The following is an 18,307-nucleotide window of genomic DNA, read 5'->3' on the forward strand; positions in this document are numbered from 1 at the left end:
TGAGGGGAATGAGAATGACGAAGGTGAATTTTTTGGGCACCTAATTTTTTTTAGGACGGCGTTGGGTTTTTTTTTTTTTACTTTTATTTATCTTTTTTTTTTTTCGTTTAATTTGTTTAGGGTGATCTTGGACACACCCATCAAAATACTCCCATACCCCATAACTAACATAATTTTTTGCCATACCCCAATAATTGTCTAAATCCAATAATATCTCCCATATATTTTTGGGGTAAATCTCATAAGGGCAAAAGAATTTAAACAAATATAAACAAAATAACAACGCGTATATTTTGTACTTTTTTTTTCAGTGAAAGTTTCTTTTCGCCATTTTTCTTCATCGCTGTATCTTCTACCCAATGAAAAACAAAAATGAAAAAAAAAAAAAAAAAAAAAAAAAAAAACCCCCCTTTCAAGCCTTGCAAAAAAGGAATTGGGTATGTTGTATGAATTAGGGGTAGTCATTTTGGTGAATGGTGAATGGTTGTTTGAAGGTAGGCTTATGTTATTTTTTCCTTTAATTGTCTTCGTTTACAATAATTTATCAGATTCTCACGATTTCAGCCTTTTATGTTTCAATTTGTATGATGAACCACATGTCCATACTTGTTCTGCCTCCAATCGACGTTCAAGTCATTGAATGTAAGCAATCTGAAGCTGAGCGGGACTTCTATGAGGCCCTCTTCAAGAGATCCAAGGTGAGTGCCCAATTTACATTGTTTAATTATAGTTTTAGATTTATTTGCTGTTTGCAGCCAGTCAGATGTGTTCGGCTTGTTGAAGTTAAGCTTACTAACCATTTGACACGAAACAGGTTCAATTTGATCAGAAGAATAGGGAGTATGTTTTGAAGGAGTTCAGTGGTAGCAAAGAGAATATGGTAATGTTCCTATCTCTATTTTAGCATTTATTTTTCTCATAAAGATTTTTTTTTATAGATATCCAATATTTTATTTAAAATTTCTTGTTTCAGGTCTTATTGATGTCATTGAAGGCGGGTGGTGTCGGCTTGAATTTGACTGCAGCCTCTAATGTCTTTCTAATGGTAAATTGTAAAATATGCATTTAGTCTTCCCATTTTATTTTGCTTCTATAATCGTCATTAGAATTTTTGCCTTTTTTTTTTTCAATTTTAATTTAATTTCCCATGTTTATCTGGGTTTCTATATCCTTTTCCTGAAATAGGATCCATGGTGGAATCCTGTTGTAGAGGAACAAACCATTATGCGAATCCATCGTATTGGACAGAAGCGAGTTGTTCGTGTCAGAAGATTCATTGTCAAGGTAACATTTCTGGTTCTCAATATCTTACATTTTTACGCCTTTGTGTTAGTCATGCAACTAAACCTGATCGAAAAAAAAAATGCAAGTAAACTATCACCAATTACACACTGAATACTAGTCATGTTCCCTACCTCCCAAAAGTTATGTTTTATTTTTTGAGGCAAAATCTAATAGATGTCATGCATACTCATGGGATGCAGGACACGGTGGAAGAGCGCATGCAAGAAGTTCAGACAAGGAAAGAGAGAATGATATTATGAGCTCTAACTGACAGAGAAGTTCGATCAGTTAGGATTGAAGAGCTAAAAATGCTCTTTAGATGATCGGTTAGGCTAGAGTGCCATCCTTATTGTGCCACTCTTATCTCACACCCCTCCTTATCAGATCTCATCCTGAGATCATCAGATCTAATTCATTTAAAAATTGTTACATTTTGAAATTTCAAAAACCAAAAATGGGGGTAAAAAAGTCTTTTACGTCTCATCTTCTAAAAAAATATATATATAATAAAATCTACAAATATAAATCTTTTCCTTAACCAGATCTACAATTTACAACTCTTGATAGTGCATATAATATAGGCAATGAGCCTAGCAATGTTGAGGTGCAACAGATGGTCGAAGATGCAGAGAAGTATATGCTTGCTAGTTATCTATTTTGGGGTTTGTGGGGGAATAATATCGGTAAGATGGATAGTTATTGTTTTCACGATTTCCGTGGACAGACAGACACGAGGCAAATTAATTTTCATTCCATTTCCATTGGACGTGTAAAAATAGTGCATAGTGGTTGAAGGTTTTAATAAAGCTTGTAATTTGTGGAGCTGATTGTAATGGTTGTTGAATGAATAAACAATTGTGATCTTCTAAATACTATAATGAGAATGTTATTGGATTCTCCACACACGACTTTGTTATGGAATTATCAGGAGGCAAACTTGTGTAAACAGATGGACGTGCGACATGTTTTACTTTCTTTACACTTACTATTTTGTTCACCATCCTCCATCGCAGGTCAGTTTGCAATCCTATGCTTGAAAAAATTTCTTGCAGTTTCGGAATAGATTCACTCTGAAAGTCTGAAGTAGTAATGCGAGCAAGAAAAAGGTAGTACAAGAAGAATATTTCCTCGCGCGTGACACTCAAAGACTTCAAGTGAATATTCAATCAAGTTTCAGTAATTTCGTTACATATATAGTGCACATGTGAATTGAGATTGAACAAAGGGCCGACTAAAGTGAGGAGAACTTAGCAAAAAAATACCGTAAAGAGAGAAAAAAGTCATGGAACCAATTCTGATGAAGAGTTTATCCAATAAAAAAAATCTGACGAAGAAGAATTTTCTTGCAATAATAAAGCTCCTGCTTCTCTTAGTCTTTCTGGGTTCTATAAGGATATGGATCATCTTGCCTACCAATACATAAAACACAGAGAAATCATAGTTTCTCTTCTTTGTCAAGATGGGGAGAGAGATCCTAATTTCTAATTTGATATAGAAAATAACGCTTTTACCCCCAGTTTGTTGTTTGAAATTTGGAGTGTTAGATCCGATGATCTCGGGATGAGATCCGATGGACCGTGAAGGGTGTGAGATAAGAGTGGCACAATAAGATTAGATGATTGTTCAATAATTATAGTTTTTAGGCTTTTTGAGAGAATTAGAAGTGAAATAGCTACAACAAGAAATAGTTTCTTAAAGTATATATGGTCCTTGGAGTGGAGTAGAGGACAATCCTTTTGTAAATTTTGTGTTACCTAATGTTCATTTTTGTGATTTCGAGTGTTGGCTTCGTTTTTCTTTTTCTTTTTTTGGATAATTACTAGTTCAGTATTGTCTTCTATATATTACTCTTAAACATGGCTCAATTTGCTAGACTAGAATATCGTTGGTAGAGTCACTCCTGCAGTCCTGCTGTACAAAGGCGCCTTTAAGCCAAAATGATTGTATAGGGCGTATTCATGACACGTGGGGTTATAGGTGGCAAGTGGGTCGTATGCCGAATAGCGAAGAAGAAACCTAGTGTAACGGATCGTGTCCGCGGCAATACAATTGCCGAGAGCTACCCTATGACGGCAGAGAAGGAGTGGGAGCGACGGATCAAGCCCGCGGAACAGAGATATATCGCGGAACCTAGTAAGGCATAAGATTCAGTGAAGTATCGGGGGCCTAAATGGATGTGGATTAAGGAAAAAGGTAGGAGGAGCACAGTAGCCAGACATGATACTTAGAGAGACGGTTGGACAAGGGGCAGACGTGGGATACGGAAAAGATCATGGAGAGCGGTTAAAGAAGATGGAGCGGTTGGAGAAAGAGAGCGGTTATGGGATATATATAGAGCAACATCAGTGAGAGAAAAAGAAGGAAAGAAAACAGAAAAAAGGGAGAGAGAGTAAGAGAGAGATACTGTGATCTTAGTGGTTGTAAAATTTGATCATACATTTTGGCGCCGTCTCTGGGGACTTGTAGGAGAAAATGGCCACTATAGCAAAAAGAGGTGTAGGAAGACCTAAGAAAGGAGCAGTTAGAGAAGACGTTGAGGAAGTTGAGAGCGCTGGGTTGGAAGGGGTAGGAGTGGAAGAATTATCAGATGTGGTGGCTGACGCCACCAGACTTCTGCAGGAAGAGATAGTTAGGCTGAGAAATGAAAATGACGAGTTGAGGAAGGACAGGGAGACTACCCGGAGGGAAACAGAGCTGGGGGATCCTAGAGGCAGTGAAGTAGAGGGGGAGAATGTGGAGTACCCGCCACCGGACGTCGAACCAACGGCGGATATCACCTTGGAGGTAGTTCAGGCCATGATCGAGAAAGATAGGGAAGTGAATCGTGTGGCAGAAAAAGTGAACCAGAGTGCGGCTCAGAAAGAGGTAGCGAGCCTCAGAAAAATCCGTTGCGATTCAATATGGAATTCGGCACCTAAGAGGTTCTCCCACCCCATTTGAATCCGATGCGATGGGAAAGGAGACCCAATCGATCATTTGCACCATTTTCGGCAAAAAATGCCGTTATGGCGAGAGAAGTATGATGGGCTCCATCAGATGATGTTCCCGCCACCTTAAGGGAGGCGCTTCTGACCGGTATTACGGTTGGCCAAGGGAGCATCAAAGTGTTTGAAGAATTGAGCGCTGCGATTTATCGACCACTTCATTCACCGTAAGAGAAGGGTGGTCGATATCGCGCCTTATTCAATATTAAACAAAGGTCCGCAGAATCATTAAGGGAGTTTCTATGTAGGTTCAAGGAAGAGACGCTTAATAGTAGAAAATTTGGAGGAGCATACGGGCGGTCATAGCTTTTCAAAGACGGATGAGATCGAACGCAGGGTCCATGAGTCGGTTTCTAAAATCGAAATTACTACTTTGCACGCACTATACCCGAAAAGTAGAAAAATACATACGGTATGAGGATATAATGCGAGAACGCAAAGGAAACGTAAGAAATCGGAAAGGCGCGGCAAAGAGGTTGAGAGAGAAGATCGAAAAGGGTAAAAAGAAAGATAGAGGACAAGGAGAGGGATCTTACAAAGGAGAGAGCCGAGGTCCGGAGAGGACAGAGACCGGGTAGGAGGGACATAACGAAGGAAGCCGCATCGTGAGTTAGAAATCAGACGCCTCTTAGCAGACCTTTAGAGGAAATCTTGCCTCTAATCAAGGGGAACCAGTATTATGAGGGGCCGCGAAGTATCCCGAGGGAGATAGAAGGGAAACCATTTTGCGAGTATCATCAAGTCAGAAACCATGCTACATACAAATGAGTGTTACGCCTTGAAATGGCTAGTAGAAAGGATGATAGAAAAGGGAATGCTCAGAGAGTTTGTTGCAGAAGTTCACCAGGCTGAGAGAGTGCCAGCCCCGGCTAGAATCTTGGGTACCATCAATGTCATTTTCAGTGGAGAGACGCTGGGTAGGAATACACACAGGGATAAGATGAGAAGGGCAGCAAGTTTACGACAGGTGTGTGAGGTGGTGAGCATACCGCGGTTAGTCGATGGCGCCCTGATGATGATAGACGGAGCATAATGTTCACCCCGGCGATTTAGAGTCGGTAATTTCACCGCATGAGGATGCCTTGGTAATTACCATAGCGATGGGAAATTATCTGGTTCGAAGGGTGTTGATAGACTGCGGCAGTTCAGTGGATTTGTTGTTCAAAGGGGCCATGGAGGAGATGAACATCGACAGAAACCAGTTGAAGGCTCCGCAAACCAATCTGTATGGGTTCAACGGTAGCATGACAGAGCCCGTTGGGGAGTTAACGCTCCCTGTGACAGCAGGACCAGCGACTGTATTCACTAGGTTCATGGTGGTGGACACTGGTTCGCAATATAATGCGATTTTAGGGAGGAAATGGATTCATGAAATGAAGGCCATTCCATCGATGTATTACCAGGTGATCCGCTTTCCCACGAAGGGGGGAACATATGAAATCAAGGGGGATCAAGTGGCCGCGCAGAGTATACAGCAGGTAACTGCGAAGAGCTTGGTCCACGGAACCGAAGGAGTGGGGGCGTCTCATGAGCAAGGAGTCGCGTAGCAATTACAGGAAGCGGCAGAGACAATCAGATCCGAGTCGCCATTGGGTCCGAAAACATTGGATGCGGTTGAAGTAGTTAACCTGGGGGTAGGAGACGAGGAGAAATTTACATCTGTAGGAATAGACTTGCAAGGAGAATGGAAAAATAAACTCGTGCAGTTCTTAACTGAAAATTCAGACGTGTTTGCGTGGGTGATAGAGGATATAACGGGTTTGGATCCAGAGTTTGCATTTCATCATCTGCACATGAATGAGGGTGCTAAGCCAGTTCGCCAAAAGATGAGAGGCATACGTCCGAAGTACGCGTACGCGATTCGTGAGGAGGTTATTCGACTGAAAGGGACGGGGATAATAAGGGAGGTAGAATACACGGAATGGTTGTCCAACGTGGTCGCGGTTACAAAAAAGAATGGCAAAGTCAGAATGTGCGTGGACTTTACGGACGTGAACAAGGAGTGTCAAAAAGATTGTTACCCTATGCCACGGGTGGATGAACTAGTGGATAGAACGACCGGATTCAAGGTGTTCTCTTTCATGGACGCCTCCATGGGATACAATCAGATCGCCATGTACGGCCCGGATCAGGAAAAGACTACGTCCGTGGTAGAGGGGGGCACTTACTGTTACACCAGGATGCCCTTCGGGTTAAAAAATGCTGGGGCAACATTTCAACGAGTAGGAGAAAAAATGTTCCAAGGGAAGATTCGGAAGGGGATGGAGATATATATTGATGATATGGTGGAAAAGAGCATGTCGAAGATCGAACACTTGAAGGTCTTCGAAACTTTTCGCATACTACGAAGGCACCAGCTGAAGCTTAACCCCGAGAAGTGTACCTTTGGAGTAGCGTCTGGGAAGTTTTTGGGTTACATAGTAACACACCGTGGTATATAAGCAAATCCAGAACAAATTAGATCATCGATAGAAATGCCGCCCCCGCAAAAATGTGAAGGAGGTACAAAGTTTAAGCGGGAAGAGTAAATGGCACTAAATCGGTTTATTTCTAAATCATCGGACAAATGTCGATCACCAGATCGATCGGGCTGAGGAAAACACAGGGACTTCAAATGGACCGCTGAATGCTGAAGAGCCTTCCGGGAGTTGAAGAGTTATTTAGGTAAAGCACCACTTTGTCGCGGCGAACAAGGGGAAAAACCGTATTTGTATCCGGGTTTCGTGAGTACGCAGATGAGCTCGGTATTGGTGCGAATTGTTGAAAAGATAGAAAACCCGCTTTACTTTCGTGAGTAAGACCATCTTTGGACGATAAACCCGATACAAATAGAATCGAGAAATACGCTTTGGCATCGGGTATTCTCAAAGACTTTGAAATTGAAACCTTATTTCAAGCTCATTCCGTGGTGGTGATAATCTAACCCGCCTCTCAGCGCGCTTGAGGGCGGAGAAGTCGAAGAATGCTGAAGTGGGCGATAATACTCGGTTGCTACTGAAATACGCATGCAGTCGTAACCGCTGAAAAGGCACAAGCGATGGCGGAGGTGTTACCGCAATTCCACCGAGGACCCAACGTGGGGAGAAGAAATGGTCATGGATCGCTGGCGAGAGCTTAACCACGCCCCAATTGGATCCATGGGATGCGCGAATGGTTGGAGAGTTTTCGCGGATGGGTCGGCTACGATACCGGGGAACGGAATAGGCGTCGTCCTGGTGACTCCTAAGAACAATAGGCTGGAATTGTCGATGAAACCGATTCATGGCTTCCAACAATGAGTCCGAAAGTACGGGCGTTGATAGCAGTTTAGGTATGGCCCAAGATTTAGGAGTGAGCGAACTGTCTGTTTACTCGGATTCTAACCTAGTGGTGTGTCAAGTGAATGGAGGATTCATGGCTCGCTGCCCAAGGATGGCGAGATACTTGGAAGTCTTGCAGAGAAAAGCACGTAAGTTCAAGAATATTAAGTTTGCTCATTTGAACCGCGGTGAAAATAGACATGCCGATGCATTGGCATATATCGCCGCAGTACTACCAGGGACAGAGGGAAGATCTATTGAAGTAAGGGTGTTGAGCAAGCCTAGTACCACGGAAGAGGAAGATGTCTGCCTTGTCGCTGATATGGAGTCCAGTTGGATAATACCCATCAAAGCTTTCTTGATGGGAGTGGAGATAGAAAACAAACAGGAAAGACGCAGAATGGAACAGGTGAGCCGAGATACACTTTTACTCGATGGGGATCTCAGATAGGAGAAGTTTTGGCGGACCAATGTTAAAATGCATAGGGCCGCTGCAGATTCAAGAAGTTCCGGGCCGGGTGCATGAAGGCGACCGTGGAAGTCATTCCCGCGGGGCCATCGACCACACACCGATTGATCTCACAGGGGTATTTTTGGCCACATATGAAAAGGGATGCAGTAGGATATGCAAAAGGGTGTGAAAAATGTCAGAAATTTGCACACGATGCATGCTCCAAATTGAGCCATCAGACAAAAAGTGTTTAGTTCGTGGCCATTCGCCATGTGGGCGATGGATATAGTAGGGCCCCTGCCAACGGCAAGCGGCAAGAGGAGATTTATGTTGGCAGCAACCGATTATTTTACAAAGTGGGTGGAAGGAGTGGCACTGCAACAAGTCAAGGAAGAAAATGTGAACAAATTTCTGTGGGAAAATATAATTTGTAGGTTTGGATTGCCACATATCTGATCATCGCGATAATGGAACCCAATTTCTTCGGGGAAAGGTAACGAAAGTTCCTTCAGCGCTTAAGGTGAAGCGGGGGTTCTCCGCCCCCATACAATCCGAGGGAATGGACGGCAGAGGCTTCAACAAAATCATAATGGATATTCTTAAGAAGAAGCCGGAGGAGCGGAAGGGAGCATGGGCTGACCCGGTTGCATCATGTGCTATGGGCTTACCGCCTGACACCGCTAACATCTACAAATGAATCACCATTCACAATGGCGATAGAGTAGAAGCCGTGGATTCCGTGGAAATGATAGAGAAATCAACAAGAACCAAAGCCGCAAGTGGAGTCGGGCAAAATGAGGGGATTCTCACCCCCGAGTTGAACTTCATAGAGGAAAAAGATAATTGGCGCCAAGATTCGTCTGAAGAATATCATCTAAGCTACTGAGACGATATGATAAAAAGATGAAGCCGCTAACTTTCAATGTAGGGGGATCAGTCTTTACGGCCGGGTTCGCCGGCCACCGGGGAGGAGAAACGGCGGCAAACCGGGGCCTAATTGGGAGGGACCATATGTCGTGGACGGAAAAGGGAACTTCTGGGACTTATAAGCTACGAACTTCAGCAGGGAAAAAGATTGATAAACCGTGGAATGTAAGAATGTTGAAAATTTACCGTAGTGAAAGCCTTGTTTAGTTTTCAAGTGAGATATGTGAGTTGGAGTGTAATGCTGGTACATTATGTTTTTATCCATGAATAAAAGAAGTCCTTCCACTGTATCGTTGGTATGGAAAGCAGAAGGAAGTTTGACATCGTACTCCAAATCAAGTTGGGGGCAAGCTGAGTTGCCCATCCAGGCTTCACAGCCGTTTGAGAAAGCGGGGGGGAGGAGCCCTTTGCGGACTACATGTCCGAATCAACCGGGGCAAGCCGAGTTGCCCCTCCAGGCTTCACGACCATTTGAGAAAGCGGGAGGAGCCCCCGGGACTACATGTCCGAATCAACTTGGGGCAAGCCGAAGTTGCCCTCCAGGCTTCCAGCCGGGCCGAAAGCGGGGGAGGAGCCCTTCCCAGCGGACTACAAGTCTGAATCAACTTGGGGCAAGCCGAAGTTGCCCTCCAGCTTCACAGCCGCTTGAGAAAGCGGGGAGGAGCCTTCGCGACTACATGTCCGAATCAACTTGGGGGCAAGGCCGAGTTGCCCCTCCAGCTTCACACAGAGTCCGGAGAAAGCGGGGGAGGAGCCGCCCTTCGCTGACTACAAGTCCGAATCAACTTGGGGGGCAAGCCGAAGTTGCCCTCCAGCTTCACAGCCCATTTGAGAAAGGGGGGAGGAGCCCTTCGGACTACATGTCCCGAATCAACTTAGGGGCAGCCGAAGTTGCCCCTCCAGCTTCCACCGGCCGGGAAAGCGGGGGAGAGCCGCCCTTCGGGACTACAAGTCCGAATCAACTTGGGGCAAGCTGAGTTGCCCCCTCGGCGCTCCTGCCCGTTGAGAAAGCGGGGAGGAGCCGCCCATCGGACTACATGTCCGAATCAACTTGGGGGCAAGCCGAAGTTGCCCTCCGTGCTTCACAGCCCATTTGAGAAAGCGGGGGAGGAGCCGCCCAAGGACTACAAGTCCGAACCAACTTGGGGGCAAGCCGAGTTGCCCTCCAGGGCTTCACACCGCGTCCGGAGAGAGCGGGGCCGCCGCGACTACAAGTCCGAATCAACTTGGAGGCAAGCCGAAGTTGCCCTCCGTGCTTCACAGCCGTTTGGAAAGCGGGGAGGAACCCTTCATGGACTACACGTCCGAATAGGCCGGGGGGCAAGAAGGAGTTGCCCTATAGGCTTCACAGCCGCCAGAGAAACAAGGGGGAAGAAACCCTTTGTCACAGCCCGAATTTCTAAACAATAACAAAGTGAATATTTGAAATATAATTATCTCAAACATCACTAGGTTCACTTGTTTAAAAACCCAGACTATGACGGAGAATACTACACATACAAACCCTAATATCCATGTCATAAAAGAAACAACTTAAATAACAATAATCCCAACAATTATCCGCAATCTCTTTATTAAGATAACATCCTTCCAAATAAAACATCAAAACAAACTCTCCAAATAAAATTCATCACTACCATGTCCTTATGCCATGAAAAAGTAAACTACGTTATTACATTCTTCCAACCAAGAAAATCAAACCTAAAAGAAAACTAACTAACGGACCGCCGGCACTAATCCCAATCACACGCCATGTTCCATCGCCTTCCACCTATGTTCCCAAGAACACACCCACGTTGTCAAAAACAAAGCAAACATGGGTCAAAAATTGAATTTGCTGGTATGAGTAGACTAAACACATATAAACATTTCAAATTCTTACTTATCCCACTAACACTTTAAATCTATCATAACCTAATCATTCTCGACTTGAAGAGGTAGTTCCGCCATCTCAAACGGCATAGTTTCTTCCCAAGCAAAACTTCCATATTATTAACCTCCATTTTATTAACTCATTCTAATAACTCCTTTTAATATCTAAATAATTGAATTACACTTTACCGATGTCCGGCCAGATAAGGGTAGGACTGGCCCCTCAAGACAAAATATTATTAAGTCCTACCCTCCCGCAAAGAAAAGTTAGAACTTGTATATATAATGATGTAGATATTCTATATGTATTCAAAGGTAAACCCAAGCACGCCAGATAAACAAATCCATTTCTCTTATCAATTAATCAATTACTTTATCTTATACACCCACCCTTTAGTACCTACTCCACGATTTGCACTCCACACATTTGCCAAATCACACATTCCTCGCGGCCTCTCTCTCCCAATAATACCACAATATCATAGCCATCTCCGGGCTTTCATACACATATTTCCACCTCTTTTGGGCACAAAACTCAGTCATTCATGGCACATTCAATGAATACCTTAGGTCATTCCCGCCACATTCAAGGAATACCTATCATATCACTAACGGGTCATTCATGGCACATTCAATGAATGCCCGGGTCATTCTGCCACATTCAAGGAATACCCAATCCTACATTCCCGTACACTCAAGGAATACAACTAACCCGCAAGGCTTAATACCTTAGTTCCTCTTTAGGGCCGATCCACCAAATCCGGGTCATTCATGGCACATTCAATGAATACCCGGGTCATTCATAGCACATTCAATGAATACCCTTATATAACACTAACGGGCCATTTATGGCACATTCAATAAATGCCCACCTAACATATGACTTCATCAGTCATAAATTCAATTCTAAAACTTGAGGCGTGGAGAGTTCTAAAAGGGTGCGGTAAATTTTGTTTACGCATTATTGTATTTTATTGCATATATTATTTCAGAGAACGTAGGAATATCTTGACTCAATTAATTTTGGTTTACGCGTTATTAATTTCATGGATGTATAAGTGTCATAACGTTGTGTATCTCAAAAGACTGAAAAATCACAAAGCAGCAAATACACGTACACATGTATATTTATGAAGGTCCTAGCCTAAGGTCAAACACGTTAATAGTCCTAGACTTATCCTATTAGACCGAATCATAATTTTAGGAAAAAGTCAAATTTTCGGGTCAACTGGTCAAAGTCAACCCTGGTCAAAGTCAAAGTCAACTCTAGTCGACAGTCAAGGTCAACTCTGGTCAATCAGTCAAAGTCAACCATCCCCAAACTCTTCTAACCCAAAGGCCCAAAGTCTAAGGCCCATAGTCTACACTAAAGCCCAAAAATAAAAATCCAAAAGCTTAAAACATATGAGCCCACACGATTTGGCCCAAGCCCAAATCGTGTTGCACTGTTCATCTCCTTCCTCAAACAAAACTTCCACCATCACCGACCACCACACAGCCACCACCGGCCACCTATAAATAAAACAAACCCAGCGATTTGGTTCAGGGAGAAAAACCCTAGCTACCTATATCAACAATTCACCATTCTATTATACTGAGAAATTCGAACGACGCCATTAAAGCTCTCTGTAAAGCTCCAATTATCCACTCTCCAACACCCAATCCACCACCAACACATCCCCCTCAACCCAACAACAAATTCTCAACAAAACCCAAACAAAACACTAATCAATCAATAAAAAACGCAGGCGATTTGGTGCTGATTTTGTCGCCATTGAACTCCTCCGGAGCCCACCTCGCGACACCAACAACCCACCTCACGACACCAACAACCCATCTACCCCAATTAGAGCACTAACAGTTCCAACATCACCACAAATAAAAATAAAGTATACTTCAAACCAAAATAACACAGGAAGGACGGTTTGGTGCTTTGAATCGCGGTGGCGGCGCCATCACCCACCTATGTCGAGACTTCGGCTTTAAAATGCCGTAAGTCGCCCTAGTTTATCTACTGCAGTGGTTCAAATGGTATCTAATATTGTCGACACCATTAACAGAATTGAAGATATCGCAATAAGAGAAAATGGCATTACTGATATGCTTAATCGAAACAAATAAAAGAAATATAACGTATTATGACTACTCACCGTTATAAACCGAACAGCCCGAACAGCTCCCCGAAAAGATTATCTTCCTTTATCCAAATTTTTTCAGTAAAATTTTCCCTTTTTTTGTTTTTCCCTAAAAACTCTACGTGAGATACCCTTATTTTCTAGTTTCTTAAAACCTCCCCGTAAAACAAGGGTTTTAAACCTATCTACTTGCTTACGGGCTTTTTTCAAAACTACTTTGGATATCCTATTTCGTTTTTCTATTTACATTATTATTATTATTTCTATTAATATTATTATAGGAAATGCAATAAAAAGACGGGGTGTTATAATATACACACCTTAAAAGGATCTCGTCCCCGAGATTCAAGGTAGAGTGTACGTCGAGAAGAGCTCAGGGTGCATCCGCCTTTATCTTATCTTCAAGTTCCTGTGTCACGTCATTTTCCCTTTCACTCCACTGCACTTTCACCAAATTTACAATCCTCCTCCTAAGGTGTTTCACATCTCTATCTACTATCATGATAGGCCTCACTGTAAAATTTACATCATCGTTCAACTCTAGTTCTCTGGGCCGGACAACCTCGATGGGATCTTTCACACATTTCAAAGCATATACCGTGGAAAGACATCATGAATCATCGCTAAGTTAGGCGGCAAAGCAAGACGGTACGCCAAACTACCAACGGAGGCTACTATCTCGTAGGGTCCAATATATCGTGGACTCAACTTTCCTTTCATGCCAAACCTCATAACTCCTTTCATAGGGGAAACCTTCAAAAACACAAAATCGCCTCTGAAAAACTCTACCCGTTTCCTCTTCAAATCTGCATAACTTTTCTCGCCTTACTCAGGTCTTTGTCTTAATCCTTTCTCTAATGACTTTAATCTGTTCATGTGTCTCTCTCACTATCTCGTGCCCAAGCAACACTTTCGGTCTCCCACATCCGCCCAACAAGCGGTGATCGACATGGACGCCCATACAAAGCCTCAAAGGGTGCCATACCGATGCTCGACTGGAAACTGTTATTATATGCAAACTCCACCAAAGGTAAATGCTCCTCCCATCCTCCACCAAAATCCATTACACAAGAGCGTAACATATCTTCTAATATCTGATTCACCCTCTCTCAATCGTCCATCCGTCTGAGGATGATAAGCAGTACTCATCGCCAAACTAGTGCCCATAGCACGAAAAACTCTTCCAAAACTTCTAAGTGAACAAAGGATCTCGACCAAAAACAATACTCACCGGAATCCCATGTAACCCCACTTCGAATGTACAAGGAAACTAACTTATCTCAGATTTCTACGACGCGTCAATAGGAATGAAATGAGCAGATTTCGTTAGGCGATCAACAATAACCCAAATAGATTCATTACCTCTCCGAGACTTAGGCAAGCCATCAATGAAATCCATAGAAATGTGCTCCCATTTCCACATCGGTATCTCTAATGGCGCAATAATCCGTAAGGCCTCGATGCTCTGCGCTTTAACCTCTTGCGACAAGTTAAACATTGAAATATATTCTCCGACATCTCTTTTCATTCCTTCCCACCAAAAGGTCCTCTTCAAGTCTTGGTACATCTTCGTTCCTCCGGGATGAATTGTAAACCCGAGAACGATGAGCTTCATATAATATTTCCTTCTTTAACTCTCGCATCATCCGGGTACACATAATCTCTCATGAAATCTCAATCCTCCATCGTGAATCCATCGCCTAAATCGGACGGACAATCATCATCTAAAATATCAATGACCAGATTATCCAACCGACTCAAAAGAAATCGGTCTCTCGTGTTTGCATGGCAATCACTCTATCAAAAATCACCGCCTAACCTCCAAACCGCATATATACCCCTATCTCAGATCCGGTGTAGTCCGGACATCATAAGCTGCTATAGTCTCTAAACTCTTCCACTCTTGCACCATAAGAGTGGTCAAAACACTGTGCAATCGACTAAGTGCATCCGCCACTACATTGCCACTTGCACGGGTGATATTGAATCTCGAAGTCATAACTACTTATGAACTCCATCCATCTCTGGCTGTCTCATATTCAACTCCTTCGTGGAATACAGATACTTCAAACTCTTGTGATCTCAGGTAAAGCTCGAACTTCTCACCATATAAATAATGTCTCCACACCTTCAAAGCAAAACCACTGCCGCTAACTCCAGTGTCATGAGTAGGATAACGTCTCTGTGTATCTTCAACTGTCGTGAAGCATACGACACCACCTTCCTCGGTCTTGCATTAACACACAACCCAAACCAAACCGGTTCCACTAGCATCCGTAAAACCACTAACTTTCCGCCTCTAGTCGAATTACTAGAATTGAGTCGAGTCAACCTCTGTTTCAATTCTAGGAAAGCTTTCTCACAATCAATAGTCCACATAAACTTCACATCTTTCCTAGTTAACTTGGTGGCCGAGCTGCAATAAGTGAGAACTTCTCAATAAATCTCCGATAATATCCAAATAACCCCAAGAAACTTCTAATCTCGCGGATGCGGTGGTTGGTTGTTTCCATTCTTTCATCTGCAAAGAACCTTTTCGTGGTCTACATCAATCCCTTCACTAGATACCACATGTCCCAAGAAACGAATTTCTTCTTCCCAAAATGGCACTTGCTAAACTTAGCATACAACTTATGTTCCCTTAACGCCTCGCATCACCGTCTTTCAAATGTATCTTATGTTCTTACGTGTTTTGTGAATACACTAAAATGTCATCAATGAAAACAATCACAAATTTATCCAAATAGGGCCTGAATATACGATTCATCAGTCCATAAAGAATGCAGTGCATTCACAACCCAAAAGGCATCACGAGAAAACTCATACAACCCATAACGAAGTTCTAAATGCGGTTAAAGGAATACTCTTCTCTTCAACTCCCATCCGATAATAACCAAATTCCTTAAATCAAACTTCGAAAATATCTTAGCCCCTTTCAACCGATCCAACAAGTCATCAATCCTAGGAAGCGGATACTTATTTTTTATAGTCACCGATTTAAATCCACAAGTCAATACACATCCTCAAAGTACCATCCTTCTTGAAACAAAATAGCGGTAGCACCCCATGGTGAGTTGCTTTCGGTCGTGAAACCCGGGTCATACACACCTTTAAAAGATTCAAACCTATATACTCAAAAAGATATGATTAAGCCAAAACAAAATCACTAAACATTAAACTCTTACCCCTTCTTGAGTAATTCCTCGACTTGCACTTTCATTTCGGCCCAAAAGCTTAGGTGCCAACCTCAGAAGCCGACTTTGAAACCGTGCAGTCCCCAGAATAAGTCTATACTAAACTCCACCTCCCTCTTGGGTGGCAACCCCGAATCTCCTGAAAAATATATTCAAGTCTCTCACTACTTCCACATCACCGATATCCCTCGTGGGTATCTCTATAGAACACGTGAAGCTAGACATCACCGAAGTCCTCCTTACTAACACATGTGTGAATCAACCTCGGCATGCGGTGTATTCACTATAACCTCCCTCCTCGCACAATCCAAGGTAACATGATAACGTGTCAACCAGTCCATACCAAGTATGAAATGGAAACCCTCAAACCCCAACACGATCAAGTCTACCATAAAAATACGGTCTAAGAAACACAACTTAAAACCTTTGCACTCGTCATATAAGGTAACAGAACCTCCTAACGGTGTCTCAACACACAAGGGCTTAGATAAAAGGGTAGTTTTAAAACTTTCTTTCTCAACAACATACCGACGAGATATAAAGGAATGTGAAGCACCGAATCAAACAAAACTCTGAATGTAAACCGAGATGAACTAAAGGTACCTTCAACATTCCTGTGTCCCGCATAGCAGCATATAGGCTCTAGCACGAGTGGTAGTGCCGGTGCTCGTTTCGCTAATTACCTCGCCAGTGGGGGGGCAATAACGAGATAAATGCCCCACTTGCTTACACTCCCCAAAGAAGCCCTTTTCAACAGAACTATGGCTCGGAGCATTGGTGCTAGTGCGGATAAAAGTAATGATCTTTGGTCGATACGGAAGAAGCGGGAGCTCGACCACAAACCGGGACCCCCTCCTCATCGATTTCCCCGAGGTCTAAAGCCTCCAAATCTACCCGTGGCCTATAACCACCCCTGCCGATGAAATCCTCCCTGGGTCGGAATACACCTGGCGATGAAATCCATACTGAAAACCCCGATGGTGGTCTCTGAAACGGAACCCTCTGAGGTACATCATAAGGCCTAAACCTATTCGGCTGCCTGTTCTCAAAAGGCCTAGGACCAACAACTGGTATCTCACCAAACTTCCTCTTCCCCCTCGACTCTCTTAGGGCTGCATTTTGCTCCTCATATCTCAAGGCCAAGTCCAACACACGATCAAAAGTGTCCCCATCAAAAGGAATCAACTTGCCGGACAAGTGACTCTCTAACCCACGTATGAACTTTTGGTTTTTCTTCTTGTCAGTATCCACAAGATAGGGAGCAAACCTCGACAACTCATTAAACTTGGTCACATACCCAGTTACCGACTTCCCGTCTTTAGTCAACTCATAGAACTGTTGAGCCAACTGCTCTTTCACTGCCTCAGGAATGAACTTACTCTCAAATCTAACCTTGAAGTCTTCCCAAGTCAAAGTTCTAGTGTCTAGACTAGGGGTGAGAGCTCGCCACCAAAACCTAGCAGCGTCATCAAGTTGGTGAAATCAGCCAACTCCTATACGAGATCTCAATCTCAAGAGTGCGTGATACGCCAAATAAATTTTCACAACTTTGAATCCAAGACTCTGCTGCAATCGCATTCCCAACACCAAGAAATCGGCGCCCACCAAGAGTACCAAACTCCTTATCAAGCTTTTAGCAAAAGGATCTCCCTGAACTGGATGGTTATTCTGCATAGCCGCAAATAACCGATTCAACTGTACTCGACATCCATGATTGAGTGTTCACTGCAGGTCCAGTGGTATTTCCATTTCGTGTCTCAACCATGATCTACAGTTCAAACAAAACTCCCATTAATATTCACATATATCCAAAACTCTCAACACTATAACCCATATTCCACATCCGGGGATCACTTAGACTTTCCAACACTAAGCTAACCTAGGCTCGATATTAAAATCACATGCCAATTTCTAAACAATAGCAAAGTGAATATTTGAAATATAATTATCTCAAACATCACTAGGTTCACTTGTTTAAAACCCGGACTATGATTTTGAGAATACTACACATACAAACCCTAATATCCATGTCATAAAAGAAACAACTTAAATAACAATAATCCCAACAATTATCCGCAATCTCTTTATTAAGATAACATCCTTCCAAATAAAACATCAAAACAAACTCTCCAAATAAAATTCATCACTACCATGTCCTTAT

The 18,307-nt window shown here is 43.0% G+C and overlaps 1 protein-coding gene across 2 annotated transcripts; it reads left to right on the forward strand.

Moving 5' to 3' along the window:
• The first annotated feature begins 259 nt into the window (after window positions 1-259).
• Window positions 260-2,187, forward strand: LOC147518678 (DNA repair protein RAD5B-like). Of its 2 annotated transcripts, none has more exons than XM_086590460.1 (6): window positions 260-494; window positions 634-698; window positions 815-880; window positions 974-1,045; window positions 1,186-1,284; window positions 1,485-2,187. In XM_086590460.1, exons 1-6 carry the CDS (start codon window positions 440-442, stop codon window positions 1,542-1,544), a joined length of 417 nt encoding a protein of 138 aa, XP_086446586.1. In that variant the 5' UTR covers window positions 260-439; the 3' UTR covers window positions 1,545-2,187. The 2 variants fall into 2 exon arrangements, with proteins under 2 accessions (XP_086446586.1, XP_086446585.1); XM_086590459.1 differs by having other exon boundaries at window positions 289-494; window positions 565-698.
• The last annotated feature ends 16,120 nt before the right edge of the window (window positions 2,188-18,307 follow it).

This window comes from Coptis chinensis, chromosome 2 (genome assembly GCF_015680905.1).
Source record: "Coptis chinensis isolate HL-2020 chromosome 2, ASM1568090v1, whole genome shotgun sequence".
Lineage (NCBI taxonomy): Eukaryota > Viridiplantae > Streptophyta > Magnoliopsida > Ranunculales > Ranunculaceae > Coptis > Coptis chinensis.

Coding starts and splice junctions, on each gene's coding strand:
- LOC147518678 (XM_086590459.1), top strand. CDS start 440: ATGTTGTATGAATTAGGGGTAGTCATTTTGGTGAATGGTGAATGGTTG. Junction 495..564: donor TGGTGAATGGTTGTTTGAAG/GTAGGCTTATGT, acceptor TCACGATTTCAG/CCTTTTATGTTTCAATTTGT. Junction 699..814: donor CCCTCTTCAAGAGATCCAAG/GTGAGTGCCCAA, acceptor GACACGAAACAG/GTTCAATTTGATCAGAAGAA.